An 18,104-nucleotide genomic window follows, 5' to 3' on the forward strand; every position below is an offset into this window, starting at 1 on the left:
GGATAAACCTGTCTTAGCTTTCGAGAGAAGTGATAATATTCCATTGACGTCCAATGTGATTCTACTTCCTGTCCACAGATGTGGGGGACTGAATATGCATTACCTTTGTTAATTCTCTATACAATGTATGTATCTCTTTTTTCAGTTACTCATTTACTTATCCATCCAGATGCACTTATGGAATCCGTACGATATTCCAGAATTGTACTAGGTGCTAAGGACGCAAGGACAAATAAGTATTGTCTACCCTTGAGGCACTCCAATGAACTAACAGCCTAAAATGGATAAAACCACAGAATGTCAGAGCTGGTAGAGACCTCAGGGACTTCCCAGTCCAAACCCCTCATCTAGAGATGAGGAAACTGATGTTCAGGGCTGGGATGCCAGACCCCTCTCTTTCTAGACCACTGCTCCTTCATTGGCATTTTCAGTACCCTCAATACTTAACATTATGCTTGGCCGGCTGAAAAAGCTAAGTCAATGTTTGATGACTAGGCGGGATGAAGGGCAGATGGGTGGATGGATACGTGACTTTGTCAGGGGATCCAATCAGAATCCCCAGCTGAGTACCGCATGGTTCTTGTATCTCTCTGGTTCTAGGTGCCTGGCTGTTCAGAATGGGTGCGGTGTCTACCCACTGAGCCCACCACACCAGAATGAAGACCGTGACGGGGGGCCCTGACCCCAGGCTGTATCTATTTGTGCTGCTTTTCTGTAGATCGTTCTAGACTCCCTGTTACTGGTTGATTTCTAAACATGGATTGACCCAGTCATGGGGACACAGGGGGTTGGACCTGCTTCTTCTCTGGACACAAAAATGCTACAAGGCAATTCCAAACTGCCCCTGCTAAGTGCCAGCAGAGGGGATCTGGGGTGGGCAGTGTGGGGTAGGCAGGAGGGCGGTGAGCCAGGAGGAGGGCACTGGCAGGGGCCAGGCAGGGCACGCTGCCAGTGTTCTTCTTAAGCCTTAAGAGGCACGAGGACACTCTTTTCCTCCTTTCTTCACCTGTCACACTCACTTCCCAGGGTGCTTGAGGGGATCAGTGACAAAGACCCTCTCCTTGACCAAACCCACAGTTTCTAACAGCTCCAAGCTGCATCCCTAGGATGACCCTAGCCCCCCCTTAAACTGCCTGCCTGAGAACACTCAAGGCTGCTAAAGGAATTTACTGTTTGTTCCAGCCACCATCTGAAGTCAGCACCCTGTCTCCCAGCCTCTGTGGGAGGGGAGGGGCTTAACTTGAATCAGTTCCAGTTAGCAACCCAGATGGGTTTCTCAGGGACCAACCCCCTCCTGCTTTTAGTAATTTTTCACTTCCCTGACTCCACTGAGTCCCCACTCACCCCTCACTCCCTCACTCTCCCATGAAAATGCCCAGTCACCTCTGTACGAATCAAAGTTGAACTCAATCCCCCTTGACCTCATTGCCCCACTACATATAGTATATTACTGATTAAGATCTGTCCTGACCACTTTAGCACCCAGCTTTGCTTATCTTTGACATCAGGTGTGATAAGACTGGCACTAGATAAGCTAGTCAACATGTATGCCATGCTCACAGCCCGTGGACACTTCCTTTCCCATGTGTAAGGCCATGAGTGACGGATGGGTCTGGCTCAGGAGTTCGGTCCAAACCACTACAATGATGTAGCAGGATCACCCAGACCCTCTCAGGAAGCTGAGTGGGGGGAATATGCAGAGAGCTGAGAAGCAGCAGAAGCAAAAAGAGGCAGGGACAGTGGAATTAACAAGCCGTGTTGGACATGAGACACTAGAGTGAAGACATGAACCCCAGTCCTGAAGCTCCCAGAACTACCTGGGATTCTGAGAGAACTTCCCCTTCCAGGCTCTGCAAAGCCCAGTTGTATTATGAGCCCCAGTCTTCCAGAGTCTTCCCAGGTGTCCTTACCATATGACCCCATTACGTGAAGTGACCCAGTGAGTCTCTGGTCCTTGCTACCAAAAGTGCCCAAAGAGAGCACCTGTGAATCCCACACACCCATCTGAAAGCTGCTTAGCTACTTGCCTCTTCTGCGCTCGGTGGATTGGGGAACTCGGATGGAGGAAAACATGGTGGTGGGGATCCCTGTGGGAGGCACCAGGGGAGAGGGGAATGAGGCTGGCTCTGGACTCAGGAACAGGGTCTAAATCCTGGCTCCACTATACGACCAGATAGGACCTCTCTACACTTACCCTCTTCTTAAAATGGGTAAAATGGTGATGGTTGGGAGCAGTCGCACATGTCAAAGACTTGGCACGCCACGGGCACACATTACTGTGAGCTCCAACCCCCGTCAGCCAGCACTTCGCCCAGAAACATGTGCGTCAGCTCTGAGACGTCTTCATGAGTTGCTGAGTTTGGCTCGGATACCGGTAGCCCCATCAGGGGTGTATCCTTGAAAGTCTCGTTGCAAAGCCAGCCTGCTGCCTGGGGAGCGGGAGCAAGGGGGGGGCTCATCCCTCCAATTGGATTAATCTCCTCCTAACTTCCTCTGCTCTCCCCAGGGCTCAGTTCCTGGCTTCTTAGCATATTAGGGGAGGGGGACAGGGGCGTCAGCAGAAGACTGGCTCCTGCTGTCAGCAAGTTTCTGCTCACTAATGCAAGCTGGATGTGATTCGTTAAGCAAGGCCACTCCGGAATGGTCCAGGAATGTGAAGCCAGGGCTGAGGCCACTCTGGGGCTCCCAGCACATAACTAATATGTGGGGATTCTTTTCAAAAAAACAAATATCTTTGCTCTCTTTGCCTTGTAAATGTAGATGTAGGAAAAGCAAGGTCTTAGACAAAGCAGGCTGGGTCTGCTCCAGATTCCCCTGCTTTGGCGTTGAATGCCTGAGCCCCAGAGCTGGAAGGGACGCTGGATGTTGGCCTTGAATCCCCCCTCCCACTTCAAATACAGGATTCCTCTCCGCTCAGTACCAGGCCTGACAGCTGCTCATTCTGCCTCTGGGGATGGAAGGGAACTTGACAGTATCTCTTGGGAATCCATTCCAGGACTTTAAAACCAACATCTGGTTTCACTCACAGGGCGCTGGCATCTCTGGAGGGCTCCAGTGTTTTTTTCATCCAATTACTTCCTACCTTATTTTACTCTATTTGCTTTGGGTTTCAGGGTTATAATTGGGGGGCGAGATGCAGAATATCTTCCTCTTTCTCCAGCATCTGGTGGGAGCCACAGACGAGGGAGTGGCTGCATTATTCAGCCTCTCAGTGGGTCCGGGAGGACAGCTTAATGATCAGTAGCTACCATCTCGGAACTGGTTTCCAGGGCTGGGGCAGCCTTAGAACTACCCACTGCCTATGGGGCTTGTCTGCACCTGGCTCAGAGCCACCCCAAACCCAGCACAACAAAGGCAGGTCCTGGGTGCTGCCCGGGAGAGATTTCAAGTCAAGGGTGGACGGTGAAGGGAACTCATATACACCCAGTCCCCACGACATGTCAGGCCCCGTGCAGAGTTCTCATGCCCACCCTCGCTCATTTACTGTTCACAACAGCTCCACGAGTTAGGCATTATGACCCTCACTTAACTGAGGAGAAATGGGCCCACAGAAGTCAAATAACTTGCCTAAGGTCACACAGCTGCTCCGAGGTGGAGCCAGGCAGAGCAAAGGCCTTTCATTTTCAAACCACAGAGCCAACTGTCAGGCTGAACACTTCAGACAAATATTTAATAACAGCCCACGCCATATGTAAAGTACCTTTCATCTATCTCCCAGCAGCCCCCTGGGCCTGTAGGAATTCGTGTCTTTAGGAGTAAGGGAAAGAGCCTGGGACTTAAAGCAGTGGTTCTTGGCTCTGGGCTTCATGTAAGAATCACCGGGGTGCTTCAAAATCTACCAGCGGGGAATCGGGGGAGGGACATTTTTGAACAGTTGGCAGGTAGTGGAAATGCCCAGTCAGGGCTAGAAGCACTGTTGGAGAGGATGGATCTGGGATCAAGCCTGAGCTACACGACTTCACAGTAGTCAGGTCACCTCCTCCAGGAGGGCCTCCCTGACCTGCGGCCCCCATATGCGCCTCCCACAGATGAGAAATAGTCCAGCACCACTCCCTTGGCCAGCCCGCATGCCCCCACCACTGGAAGCTCCCAGGAAGTGACGGTCATTCAGCATCCTCGTGGTTCCCAGTCGCAGTCCCACTTGCAGGCAGAGACCTAGCACATCGCCATCAACAAACGGTACTAAATGAGTGAGTGGATGAACGAATGGTTGAGGAGCTCTAGGAACAGAACTGATCCCTAAATACCCCAGAACCTGCTTGGTTATGCATCAGGAGGGCCCAAAAGCCCAGGGAACTTTGCTTCTCAAGAGAAGAGAGGGGGAGGAACCCAGCATAATACTGAAACCTCACAGCTCCTCTAGGTGTATTTATCCTGCCTTCTGGGCCCTGCCAAAGCAAAACAAGTCGAAAGAAAGGAGGTTGCGGGGAATAGAAATAAACACATGGGGCTGGGAAAATAGGCTTTGATTCTCTGCAGCTGCAGAGTAGAGACCTGGTGATAATCTAGACCAGCTGCCCTTTAAGGAAGTTGAACTTTTCTTCTCCTGTGAAGAAAGAACTCCCCATGCCCCCAGCCAGCCTGCAGCGCAAGGGCTCTGTGCCTGCCTAGATGGGGCACTGCTCTTTCCCCTGACATCCACAGGAAATGTGGTCTGTATGGGAAGGACAGGAGTCATCCCACGAGCCTAAGGAATTTCCGGGTCAGGCAGGAAAAGCGATGCTGGAGGGCATCGCTTTTAAAAGGTGGTCAGGCCTGCGGGTGCACTTTATAAAATGCTATTTCCTAATGGCAATCCGCTCTAAATATGGTGATTTATGCCTCTTCAAAGAACTTTTGTTAGCCGGTCTTATTTGATCTTGGCAGTCCTCCTCTGGGGTGGTGGGTGTGATACCCAATTTACAGATGAGAAAGTGCAGACTCAGAGAAGGAAAGTGACTTTCTTAAGGTCACAGGATAAAGTGGCCACATCTGGGTCTCCAGCCCCACAGGCCACTGTGCTGTGTCTTTCACTGGGGGTCACATGGGGGTACTCGGGACTTTACTGGACAGAAGGAATAGCAGAGGTATCTCCCAATTATCACTGTACTTTTTATGCTGGATTTTTTTCTTAACTGTTGACTCTCCCACTGGTCTCCCCATGCATATTCCTTGGAAACCAGGAGTTTGTCTTGGCTGACTTTGTTCCTCTAATGCCCTAGCCGTGGTCGCCTGGCTCCTAGCAGGTGTTCAATGAAAATGCGTCTGATCAAATAATAAACGAAGCACTTTCCCTGCCCAGTCCTGAAGCAGAGGCTCACCCCATCAGAGCGGGAGGATGTCGCTAATGCCCAGAAGCTCTGCTTGGAGCTGGATTTGTAGGAATTTACTGGGCGGCCTGGGTGGACAGGTGAGTCCTTTGCCTTGCTTTTGCTCCTCGGCCTCTCGAAGGGCAGGGAGGGGTCATAGGGGGTCAACAGGCCTTTAGGACTAGAAAGAAATGCTGTAGAGCTGGGAGAAAGGCCATGATCCTGAACCCTCATTTTGTCATGGGTAGAGCTGAGAGGAGGTGCTGATGTTTACAGAGCATCCCTCTAAAGCCTTCACGGACCATTGCCTTAGCTCTAGGGCTCATGACCAAGACTAGCGGCCTTTCCTAAGAAGGCTCTTTCACACCCTTTGGCTTTGTTCACCGTGTCCCCGCCCTTCCCTGTTTCCTCTCTCTTGGTACTGCTCTCTTCCAAGTTCAAGGTCTGAGACCCCTGGCTGGGATGCTTCCCCATCTGCATATTCTAAACCCTTGAAGACATACCTGCTTGTATACTGGGTCCACCACTTTCTAGCTCTCTGACCTTGGGCAAGTAATTTAACCTCTCAGAGTAGTTTCCTCATCTGTTTAAATGGGATAATGACACATACTTTAAAGAGTTCTGAAATATAAGGAGCTCAGGGACCGGGGTGGTCAGTTCTCAGTAAATAGTACTGAGCTCAGTGTAATTCCCAAGGATGTTGCTGGCCACTGCAGCTAAGGACTCGCCCAGCCTTTGAGTCGGTGAAGCATCAGCCGTGAGCTCCCCTGACCATAGCATCCACAAGACCTCCCGGGACGTCCACAGGCTTTGCCTACTCTTTGTTCCATCAGAATTCCACAATGGCACTCTTTAGAAGAGCGGCTGAAATCCAGCGCTAGGGGAAGTAAGTCCATCTAGACCACTGTTTCCAAGTACACCCCGAGGGGCTTTTCGACAGGCAAAGGACTCGAGAGGAAGTGGAGCCATGAAGTTAATGCAGTGGCAGCTAACTCTGATCCAGTTACATCAAAAAGACACGGCAGCGGGGACCTCCTGGATTTAATCTAGTGCCTGCAGCACGTTTACCACCCAACCTAAAATGAGTGAGTGCAGGGTCACGGGGATTACAAACAATTCCTGAGCTGGCTGAGTTGCTTTCTCAATAAACAGTTCAATCATTCCCGGTTTTAACGTACGTCTCAAAACTTTCCTCGTACAAAACCCACATCAAAGGCCAAAACTTCAATTCTTCAGTGGTTCCAAGGCGTTGTTTTTGTAGAAAATGCCTCTCTCACCCTCGATCTGAGGTTTGTATTCCTACAAGTTTTCTTTAGGGCAGATCCCAGAAACCGACGCCTGTTGGCCAGGGAGTCGAGGATGTTGTGGTCCTGCGGGCTCCCGGGGGGATGGGCTGAGCAGTGCCAGCCGAGTGTGGGGCATGCGAGACGCGCAGACGGTGCTGACACGCTCCCTGGATCACTCATCATAAAAAGAACAGGTGCTTAGGGGACAGACTGGTTACCTCCACCTACAAGAGTAGTACCCACCAGCCTAACAGTTAAAAGCAGCAGACCTCTCCAAGTGCCGCTCCATCGCTTGGACACTCACTTTCGACATAAACGCCAAACACTGGCTTGTTCATTTTTCTCCCCCTGGCCCTCAGCGGGCTCCTGCGTCTGTTCACTCAGCATCTATGTATCTAGAGTACAAATACTAGCGGGCCTGTTAAGGACGTCCTAGCATCCTCTGCTACTTGGGGACAGCGTGGATTCTCCAAGGGGGCTGCGTTGCTCCGGGGCCCAAGCCGCAGCTCTTCGCTCTCCGTTTTACAAGCCGGGAGTGTGTCCGTGGATCTTAGACAGCACACCTCCCCTACCACATTCTCCCACTTCGCCCCCTGGCTTCTTAAAGGAGCCAGCCCTTGTGTTTTTCCAGGCCTTCCTGGATCTACTTGAAGCCATCAAACCAAGGGTGGCTTGGGTTCAACGGAACTGAGCTGCTTTCTGGGCAGAGCGATTTGAAGCTCTCCTGGAAGGGGTCACTAGGAAGCTTTCAGGAAAAGTCACTGGATTGGTTTTTGGAAGGCTTAAGGTAGGCTCTTGGCAAAGCGGGGCCAGATCCCATCCTTCGCACAGAACGGGAGAGAAAAGAGGAAATTGTGGCTGGAGGGGCTCAGCGAGTGGCCTCAGGGCCACACGGCCGGGTCTGGAGGGGACCCGGATCTCAGCACTGCTGCTCCACAGCCCGCCCATCCCCTCTTCTTCTCAGGAAACGGGGGTTTCTGAAAAACAGGCCTTTCTCAAAGCAGAGCAGCTCAGCCAAGAGCAGGCGGAGAGGCAGCGGGGGAGCCCGGCCCTGAACGAGGACCTTCCCGTCGGGGGGAAGGGCCAGCCTGCCAGGTGCAGGCTTTGGCTGAGGGGCTGAGGGCCATCAGGGATGCCTGGGGCTCCATTGTCACGGCCTGGGTCCTGGCTCTAGTCTGGTTCTCCGCTTGGCCGGTCACCTCCCACTGTTGCCACGCCACAGCCTGCTTAGAGCCCGTCCGGGTCGCCCAGAGACCAAGCCTGCATTCCTGCGCACAGATCCCTGAATACCCCCTCTGGCCTTAGTTTTTGTTTCTTGCTCCGCAAACCTCTGCTGTACCAAACGCTTCGGGTTTATCAGACAGTGCTCTGCTGTTTCACGCGCAGTTCTCTTTCCCCGGAATTTCTTCACCTTCTCCAGGCACCGGCTGGACACCTACTTGCCCTTCAAGACTTGGGTCAGAGACACCTCATTGAGTGACTCCCTTTGTATAGTCGCCTCCTAAAATCCTCACCATGCTCTCCTAGGATTGTCACCTGCCAGCCTGGGAGCTCCTCAAGGTGAGGCCAGGCCTTCCTCATCTGGGCTCCCCAGCCTTCAGCCACAGCCTGATCTCCAGCGAAGCCTCCATGAATGTTTGCTAAGTAAGTGAATAACTGACGCTCTCTTGCCTAAACGTTTGCTTCCTGCCACACATGTACGTTTTCTCTACGACAAAAGTGAGGGCGGCCCCCTCACCTTCTCTTGCCTTGGCCCCCTTCCACAGCCAGCTCCGTGCTGTGCTGGCCCGGTTTCTGATCCGCGGGCTTCAGGCCCTGCCTGCTCAGCTTTCATCTGGTGCCCAGTGTTCCCCATTTTCCACATCCTTGTGCTCATTTCTCCATCTGGGGTGTCCCCCACTCTGCTCCAGCCAACACAGGAGACAGTGTTTGCTGTGGGACAATTTTTCTCAGTGAGTCTTGTGTGTCTGTGTATTTTCAGTCACCAGACATAAGCGTAGGGGGAGAAACATTTAAAAACCACTTTTCCATCTCCACCCACCCTGTGATGTTTGCATCTGTCAGAGATTCGCTATGTGAGGATAAAAGAAGGGACGAAGGAAGGCACGATCGCTTAGTCACGAAGAACGCGAAACGCCCACAAGGGGGGAGGCTTCACTGGCAGAGGCAGAGACCCCCATCCCCGGTTTGAAAACTTTAGTCTGGCCTATCCCAGAGCCACCAAGGCAGGGGAGGCAGTTAAGGCTTGGTGAAAGAAAGAGCGAACTCTGAGACAGGGAAAAGTCTCTCAAAAGTAACTGAGCGTCTAAAAAATACAGCAAACTAGTGAATATAACAAACAAGAAGCAGTCTCAATGATATAGAGAACACACTAGTGGTTGCCAGTGGGGAGAGGGAAGGGGGAGAGGCAATACAGGGATAGAGGGTGAAAAGGTATTAGGTATAAAATGGGCTACAGGGGACTTCCCTGGTGGCGCAGTGGTTGAGAATCCACCTGCCAATGCAGGGGACACGGGTTCGAGCTCTGGTCCGGGAAGATCCCACACGCCGTGGAGCAACTGAAAGCCTGTGTGCCACAACTACTGAGCCTGCGCTCTAGAGCCTGCAAGCCACAGCTACTGAGCCCGTGAGCCACAACTACTGAGGCCCACGCGCCCAGAGCCCGTGCTCCGCAACAAGAGAAGCCACCGCAATGAGAGGCCCGCGCAACTCAACAAAGAGTAGCCCCCGCTCGCCGCAACTAGAGAAAGCCCGCGTGCAGCAGTGAAGACCCAACGCAGCCAAAAATAAATAAATAAATTTATAAAAAAAAAAAAGGGCTACAGGGATGTATTGTACAGCACGGGGAACAGAGCCAATATTTTGTGATCACTGTAAATGGGGGATAACCTTTAAACATTGTGAATTGCTTTGTTGCACACCTATAACTTATATGTTTTATATCAACTATACTGCAATTAAAAAATAAATTAAAAAAAGGGAGCATTGCTAAGGAAGAAATTAGCGCTTTCATATTAAACCCACTAAGGATGGTGGCCCATAAGGACCCCATGCTGACGCCCACGTCAAAGGCCAGAGAGAACAAAAGAGTAAAAGATAATCCAGGATGGTAGCAGGACTGGTGGCAGGCTCCAGGGTGGACAGACCCGATCTGCGTCCTGGCTCTGCCCCCGATGAATGCCGGTGGCTCTGGGCGGGTTCCTTATCCTCTACCCTCAGCCTCCTGATCTCTCGAACAGGGACGTCATTATGCCTCCTGAATAGGAAGGACTGGAGAATTAAGTGAAATGTCAGGCACAGAGAATTTACTCCCCAGAGTACCAGGTACAAGCTGGTGAGAAGTCTCGTGTGAGTGCTTAGCTTTTCTTGGAAGTGTGGTTTACTTTTAAACCATGTTGTTGCTGGGGCACTAAAGTTGTATAAGGAATAAGATGTACAGGCAGTTGAGTTAATAAAGAAATATAATTATACATAAAAGGTCCAGTAGCTCTGTCTCTCAGGCCTGAAAGAATGCTATCTTCTGGTGCTCAAACAGGTCCCATGGGGCACCCAGTGCCGCCAATTCTAGGGACAGGGATGGGTGGAAGGGAATTCACGGACTCCAAAGGACTGTCTTTGCCTCCCTTATTCTCAAACAGAGATAGAAGGAATTTCGTGGCAGTCCAGTGGTTAGGACTCCACGCTTCCACCGCAGGGGGCACGAGTTCGATCTCTCGTGTCGGGTAATTAAGATCCTGCATGCCACGCAGCGCACCCCCCTCCCCCAAAATGAGTACCTGTTAAAACAGAGATAGAGACATCTCAGTAGCAATGGAAAAAAAAAAAACTGTCTAGAAACCATCATCCTGATCATTTATTTTGAGCTTATACTGCATGCTGGGGTGCCCACTGGTTCCCCTCCCCGCCAAACACACACAAACCTACTTCCCTAAGTGTTGAAAACACACACAAGGTGTTAAACATTTTTTCAAGTTTTCTGAGATGCAACTGATAGCTATCAACAAGCACTGGCTTGGAATTTACCCCTGGGTCATTCTGCATACTTTTTTCCATGTGAAACCAAATTGAGGAAACATATTTAAACAATCTGAATTTATATCCTGCTTGAAATTCACGCTGTGGGGCTTAAACAAGACTGGATCCTTTACCCACCCCTTAGCTGCAAAAATACTATTTATTTTTCTTGCAAATGGACCATATATGAGGGTAAAACAAATGTCTTTCTGTCTTGAGATGTGTATATGTAACTTTTTTTTTTTTTCCTGGCGAAACTCTCAAAAGCCAAACATCTAACAGAATGACTGATATCACCCTTGCCTGAAACAAACAACAACAAAAAACCTTTACCTCGTATATAGCACAGGGAACTCAATACTCTGTAATGGCCTATATGGGAAAAGAATCTAAAAAAGAGTGGATATATGTATATGTGTAACTGATTCACTTTGCTGTACCCCTGAAACTAACACAGCGTTGTAAATTAACTAGACTCCAATAAAAATTAAAAACAAACAAACAAACACCTTTACTTCTCATCAAGCAGAAATCAACAGCTCGTGGATATATGTATATGTGTAACTGATTCACTTTGCTGTACCCCTGAAACTAACACAACGTTGTAAATTAACTAGACTCCAATAAAAATTAAAAACAAACAAACACCTTTACTTCTCATCAAGCAGAAATCAACAGCTCTGTATTCTAGCCCCAATTTGGCCATGACCTAGCTGGGGGACTGTGGGAATTCTCTCCAGCTCTCTGTTCAGAGGACCGTTCGGTGGGCTCCAGGGTGGCAGAGGAGTTGGTTTGAAACACCATCCAAACCCTGTGACTCTAAAACCCTATGACTCCAGGCCAAAACATGGGTAAACAATTACAAGATCTTGTTCTGAAAAATAGTTTAATATTTACTTAAAACAGGGGTCCTGAGAAGTCTTTTCTGTAACGCCTTCTTCAAAGGAAAACCCCTAATTTCCAATTCTGACCTGAGGCGGGGGTCTTTGTTGTTTTTCTCATCAATCCCTTTAATGTAGTAACATCCCCACCTGCTGGAGCTTTAGGATGTCGCTGCTAAAGGTGGGAGGTGTTTGGTAAAGGTTCCAGGCCTTAGGTGCAAGCTGGGCTCCCAGAGGAGGATTGCCTCCTCCACTATATCCTTTTTTGAAGGAGGGTGGAGCCCTGCGCTGAGAACTCCTTCTTCCCACCCATTGGATCTCACGGTGGGGCTGCCCTGGGCCCAGGGAATGACTAAGAACCCCCCAGAAGCGGGCACTCAGCCTGGGTCAGAATTTCCACACTTCTCTGAAAGATGATCCCTGGCTCCCTCTTCAGAACCTCAGTCCCAGGGATCCAGTGAAGGCCTCTGGGACCAGAGTTCCTTAGAAACCTAACCAGGAGTCTGACTACAGTGTGGGTTTGGCGCGAGCAGAGGCAGGCCAGAGGGTGGAGGCCATGGGAAGGCCCAGGTCTCAGCCCTGAATTGCTTCAGCAGCCCCCCTTCAGCCTTAGGCCCTTCCATCCACATCTCCAAGTGGAGGCATCTCTAGGGGGTTTAAGGAGCCCAACCCTCCTCTTCAAGACCAGGGGCCTGAGCTCTCATTCCAGAATCAGAGAAGGCCGAGGCCTGGGTTTTCCGTCCAGCCTCTGCCTTGGGTGTCTCCTCTCCCCATTCCAGGTCTCTGAGAATGGGAGATGGATGGAGGGCCGTCCAGCCTGGTGGTTCTGCGATCCCCATATGTGTCCCTTGTGCCTCCCACGCTGTGTACGGCCGCCCGTCGATGGGGCCGTCCCTGTCCCCACTTTCCAGCTCCATCACCAATGGAGACATTTTGGGGTCTTGTGAGGGGGCTGTTACAGCATCTTCAGGGCAGTCCCCGAGGAGGGGCCATCCAGAGCTGACACGGGCCTCTTGCGGTGCAGTCAATAGGCTCCAGGGTCAAGCGGATTAGCTGCCCTTCCCCAGGCTCCCCACCCGTGCCTGGGGGAGCGCCCCCAGGTGGCTCAGCTCCCACCCCCAGCAGCCCCCATCCCCCCAGTCACGCACACACAGTGCCCCTAGCCTCAGAGCCCAATCCCAGTGCAAAGCCCACCCAGCTGAGCCCACAGAGGCAAGGTAAACAGTGACGCGAGCATCCCTGGGGTGAATGGTGACTAATAACCATCACGTCTCCCAGGCTCGGCTAGCTCAGACCACACCATCCTCTCGAGTCAGCTGGGGAACAGCTGTCAAAGAGTCCTGACAAGCACCCCTGGGTACGCGGGCAGTGTTTCTGATTCCCCTCTCAGAGGTTACCTTTCCACAGTCCCTCCCTTCCTGCCACCCCATCAGGAGGTATTTATTTCACACAGCTAAATGCCACGGTCCTTCTCGGCTGCCTTGGCAGCATTCAGGAGACAGAGTACTGGTGCCCAGCCCTTAGATAAACGCGAGTCAGACCTATCACAGACATCCTAGGTCAGATCTAGCCCCCTTCCTTTGCCTTCAAAATTTTCTTTTGGCTCCTGCAGCGTCCAGCAGATCTCATCTAGCCGGGTGGCTCCCAGTTAAGCCCTTGGCTATCCTTGGAAGGGACTCTCCATAATGCTAGACAGACTGCGAAGCACATAGACTGCTTTGTGGACGACAGCATCTGAGGTAAGGTGGGCATGTGGAGTCCAGGGTAGACACAGGCGTACCTCCTCCTCAGGTACACCCATCACTTTAGAGCGACAGAGAGCTGTCACCTACACTTTTCCTGTTTGATCCTTAATCACTGCCCCGGGAAAGCAAAGGGTAGAGGAAGTAGGAGGCAAGTTAAAGTTTCAGGGACCTTGGAGAAGGGCATTATTCAACAGCAAGGTCTCCTGGTCCTGCATGGCTGGGATGGAAATGTCATTTTAAGGACCCACTGAAACCGAAGATCAGCCTTCGAGAAGCCCTCAATCTGGGTGCAAAGTGTGCATCCACAGTGCTACCTGTCCCTTTCCCCAGGCCCAGCCTTCTTAGGCAGCCCCACACCAGGGCCCAGATGCCCTAGAAGTGGGTAAACTGCTTGAGCCTTCACCCAGATGGCAGCATTTCAGAGCCCAACAGATACTATATGGTGGTATTTTTTTGAATCTTGGCTAGGAGACTCTATTCACTGAAACTTGGCTGGGAGGCTCGCTCTTTTCTGGCACTCTCTCCAAGGTTCTACATGTAGACCTTTGTGGGAGAAATAAACCCTGGAAAAGAGTGTCATAACTAGATAAGCTGGCTTCCCTTGTAAACATTTTAGGAAGGACCCTCGTTGGAAAGACGCCCATTCCTGGCCTCGGTGGTCTTCCAGATAATGAGATTTCCAGCATCACTGCTCAGTTAGTGGCAGAGGAGGAAAACAAACAGGATTCTGCTTCGCCTCTGCACCTTTCCCCATGAGGTCTTGCTGAATTTTCACAAGGTCAGTAACTGAATTTTAGCAAGCATCTCCAATGATGTAAGTCTGTCTAAATTGGTGTATTACATAGGATAATAATAACGAACACTTACTGAGTCCTAACCACGTGTCCTAACCACCTGTTACATGGATTAACTCATTTAATTCTCTACAATGACTCTATGACATAAGAATGCTTCTTCTCCCCATTCTATAGACGAGAAAATTACATAGTGAGGCGGCCGGAAGGGAGCCCATGCAGTCTGCCTCCAGTCCCTCCCACACAACCACTGGGTTTATACCATGTCTGGAAATGTGGCCTGTGCCCCTGGGGTATAATTCTCTCTTGCTGGATCAACTGAGCCCTGGAGTAGACAGGGAGCTCCTTTGACACTGGAGCCCCAGCCTCCAGCCACCGAAACTTGGGTTGCTTGGGCAATAGCTACACCTGTGCTGACACAGAATCCAGTGACCCCAACAGAATTTCCTTACTGGCATCCCCTGTTCTGTCTCCTTTCTCTCCTTTCTCTCCTTTTGGGCCTCGGTCACCTGAAACAGAGGAGGAAAACGGGCATTAGAAATGGAAATAAATCCTAATTGTAAATAAAGTCTTACCTGCAGGAAACATTAACCCAAGACCAGAGAAATCCTCAGGGAGGAGCCCGCAGCCCTGGAGGGCATGCATGGCTGAAAGGGTAAGAGCTTGGGCCAATTATGTTGCCTACTCTGGTCCCCCTTGGAAGCAGGGTGGGTGGGCACCAAGCAGAGAAGTTTCATTCCCTCCAACTAAAGCACAGAGGAGCAGCGCAGCACAGACTAAAGGAGTACATGGTATCCCACAGGAAGAAGACAAAGCAAAGATATTCCTATTAAACAGCGAAAGTTTCAGAAGTCCAAATCCAAGGTTATTCTAATAAGCACGGAAAGAGAAAAGGTGGGGAGGGTCTTCAGTTACAAAGGGAGACACATAGGTTCTATGTCAGGCAGATTTATCAGTGGAGGAGGCTATAAAACACGGGGGAGAGTTTCCAGGGAATTGTGGAATTTCCTTCCCAGGATATGGTTAAAACAACACAGCTTTTTTCTCAGCTAGCATCCCACTCTACAAAGAAGTAGAAGGGTCCTGACACCACTCAAGGGGACATTAAAATGACCAGGGAATTCCATCCAATTGCCTCCAGAAAGATATCTGCAAATCAAAAACTTATGGTATATTCTCTCATGAAAAAAAAGCAAGCCAGCAAGTTCCAGGGGAGGATGCCTTGTGTGTTCCAAGTTTTGAAAAAAACAAAAGCAAACATATATGTAAATATGAATGTGCTTGGAAAAGGGTCTGGCAGGATGTGCTCCAAAGTGTTTACAGTAGTTATTCTGAAGAATGAGCCCTTAAGAGACCTAGGGGGAAGGCACTCACTTTTTACTTTATACTTTATACATTTCTGTATCGTTAAATTGTTTTCAATAAGCATGTGCTGCTTTTGTAATGTGTTTTAAAATCGATTTTTTTAAATGTGGATCATAAAAGGAAGGAAGACCTCAGTCTGTTTAATCACCAACCAGAAAGTAGAATAAAAGTTCCCAGTGATCCTAGATTAAGAGGTCATCCTAGATGTGGGGTGGGAATGATTAATAGTACTTTTCTTTTTCTTAGTTTTCATTTTAACAAGTGAGAGAGCCTGGGGAAAGAGTATCCGAGTTCCTCTTTTTCTTCTGCAATGGTGCTAAGAGGTCTGGACACTCTTGAAATGAACGTGGAAAGACGGGACTGACTCTAAAGTGGGATTCCCTGAAAATGAGCAAGATGACTTTTAATGGGAAGGAAAAAAAGTCAGAAGAAACACTATTGGCAATGGAAATCTGAGGATTGATTAAAGTTTTAAATATTTGGGGAATAAAAAGAATATGAGGAACTGTGAGGAATCTGGCAGTATTGGGGGGAGGAGGCCATCCTGGGTCTGTGTTTCTCCTGCAAGCCTGCTCTCCTGACCTGGCTTCCTCTGGTTACATCACCGAGCTGCAACCAATAGTAACACTCCCTTGCATTTCTACAGCGCTTTGGAGTTTACCGTGTTTTCACTCATATACGTTCCACGTGATCCTCGTGACAGCCCTGTGAAATATAGTATCACGAGGCTTGTTAGTTTGGGCATGAGGAAACTGACACTTAATGGTAATTCCCTGGGCAGTCCGGTGGTTAGGACACGCGCTTCCACTTCAGGGGGTGCGAGTTCCATCCCTGGCTGGGGGAGCTAAGATCCCGCAAGCCCTGCGGTGCAGCCAAAAAGAAAAAAAAAAAAAAAGAAAAGAAAACAAACTGATGCCTAATGAGATTAAGTGACTTGCTCAAGGTCACTCAGCTTCTCAGTGGAAGAACTAGAATTTGAACCAGGTCCACACTCCAGTGCCCACATTGGTGTGCAGGGGCTGGCGGTGAGCGAGGGTGAGCTGAGATGCGTTGTTACCTTTGAACCCACGCATGCCCATCGGTCCCATGGCTCCCAGCTTCCCTTCGTCGCCCTTGGGGCCGGGCAGTCCTGGGGTCCCTCTCTCCCCTGGCAGACCTGGGGAGACAAGAAAGTTTTGGAGCCTCAGACTCAGAACTGGAAGGGCCCCCAGAGGCCATCGTCTGGCTCAGCCACAGACCTCAACCACGCATCCTCCTGCTATCCCTGCTTCCTGATTCTTCTGAGTTAAAGATGCTACAAAGACAGTGTCCAAAAGGTCAGCACAAACCCTCCCCGTCAGCACCTTTTATCCAGTGAGGCTGAACCCCTCCCCCCGAAAGGTCCAATTCTATTGTGAGTGATGGTGGAGGTGCCAACCTCATTCGGAAGCTGTCTCTATACCTCTAGCTTTGCTAGAGATTTAGACTTGCAAAATTTTTTGGAGCCTTTTGAACGTGGCAGGCACTGTTCTGGGTGCTTTCCATTACATATCTTATTTAATCCTCCCCATAAACTGAGGTATTATTTCACCTGTGTTACCAATGAGAAAACTGAGGCCCAGAGAGGTTAGGTAACCTGCCCATGGTCACACAGCAGAGAGCGCTGGAGGCAGGGTCCTATCCCTGCTTGGTCGGCTTCATCTCAGCTGGATGAAAAGGGCTTACTGGTACTTGGGGTAGGAGGAAGATTAAATCACTCCCCATCCTGTGTAAGAAAAAACCAGCAAGGTCCCTTCCTTGTGGTAAACACAGGGAAGTGTAGAGCAGGGGAAGGTAGGCTGAAGAGGAGGCAGGAAGTCTGCAAGCTCAGTAACTGGGGCAGACAGGCTGCTGTCACATCAGTCCCCAGGGCTCCTGGCCACAAGGCCCCGTGGCACTGGCTGCACATCACCATGGAAAGCCGGAGTCAACAAGTGGTTTCGCCCAGTGAGGCCTCGGCCCTGGAGGTCTGACCTAAGCCCACAGTTATCTCTGCAAAGCAGGGCACTCTAATGAACTAATTAATTTTACTTTCCTGCTTCAAATGTTAGTTGGTTTCCTTTGGCCTTTTTCCATGACACGGAGAAATCTGTTTCGCACTTATGATTCCTCCGCCGTAAACATCAAACGGCTGGAAGAGGATGGGGGCCCCAAGAGGGTGATAGCACCTCAGACGAGGGCTTGATTTATTTTTTTCCCTAACGCAACATTCCTGGAGCCCAACAGCCCTGCTGCCACGGCATTCTGTGTCTCCTGCAGGATATGCCCAGGGATCCTGCATCCTGTCATTGACTAAGGCAGAAAAGGAGGTTCCACAGCTCTGGGAGCCCCTGGGCATCCTCGATTCTGAGTTTAGGGAGCTGTGCTGAGAGGTGGAGGCCAGGCCGTGGGTTCTGCCTCAACCAGCCTCTGCCTCTTCTCCTGTTCTCAGCCTCCTTAGAGACTTAGGAAGGGGGTGGTTTGGAGGTATAATTCCTGACATAAATAAGCCGACACCTTTCCCCTGATAAACCTCCCCTTTTGTTACATCACTTAGAAGACTCTACACTCCCTTAGAAAAACGCTGCTCACCGCAGAGGCTCGGGAATGGACAGGCTGGGATGCAAAATTTGGTAAAGTAACAGAACGGGAACTCCTGAGACGAGGCATTTAAGACGAACATACCCCTTCCAGAAGGCCCCAAAGTACCCTCCCTGCCAGCTACTGGACCCTC

The 18,104-nt window shown here is 50.4% G+C and overlaps 1 protein-coding gene across 1 annotated transcript in view; it reads right to left on the reverse strand.

Moving 5' to 3' along the window:
• Positions 1–18,104, reverse strand: part of SCARA5 (scavenger receptor class A member 5) — a 118,165-nt gene that overhangs the window by 19,776 nt on the left and 80,285 nt on the right. The window contains exons 6-7 of the mRNA XM_024767733.1: positions 16,431–16,529; positions 14,461–14,517 (exon numbers count right to left, since the gene is read on the reverse strand). Of these exons, the coding sequence (XP_024623501.1) occupies positions 14,461–14,517; positions 16,431–16,529 (156 nt within the window). The remainder of the gene's footprint in view (positions 1–14,460; positions 14,518–16,430; positions 16,530–18,104) is intronic.

This window comes from Neophocaena asiaeorientalis, unplaced genomic scaffold, assembly GCF_003031525.2.
Source record: "Neophocaena asiaeorientalis asiaeorientalis breed wild unplaced genomic scaffold, Neophocaena_asiaeorientalis_V1.1 scaffold523, whole genome shotgun sequence".
Classification (NCBI taxonomy): domain Eukaryota; kingdom Metazoa; phylum Chordata; class Mammalia; order Artiodactyla; family Phocoenidae; genus Neophocaena; species Neophocaena asiaeorientalis.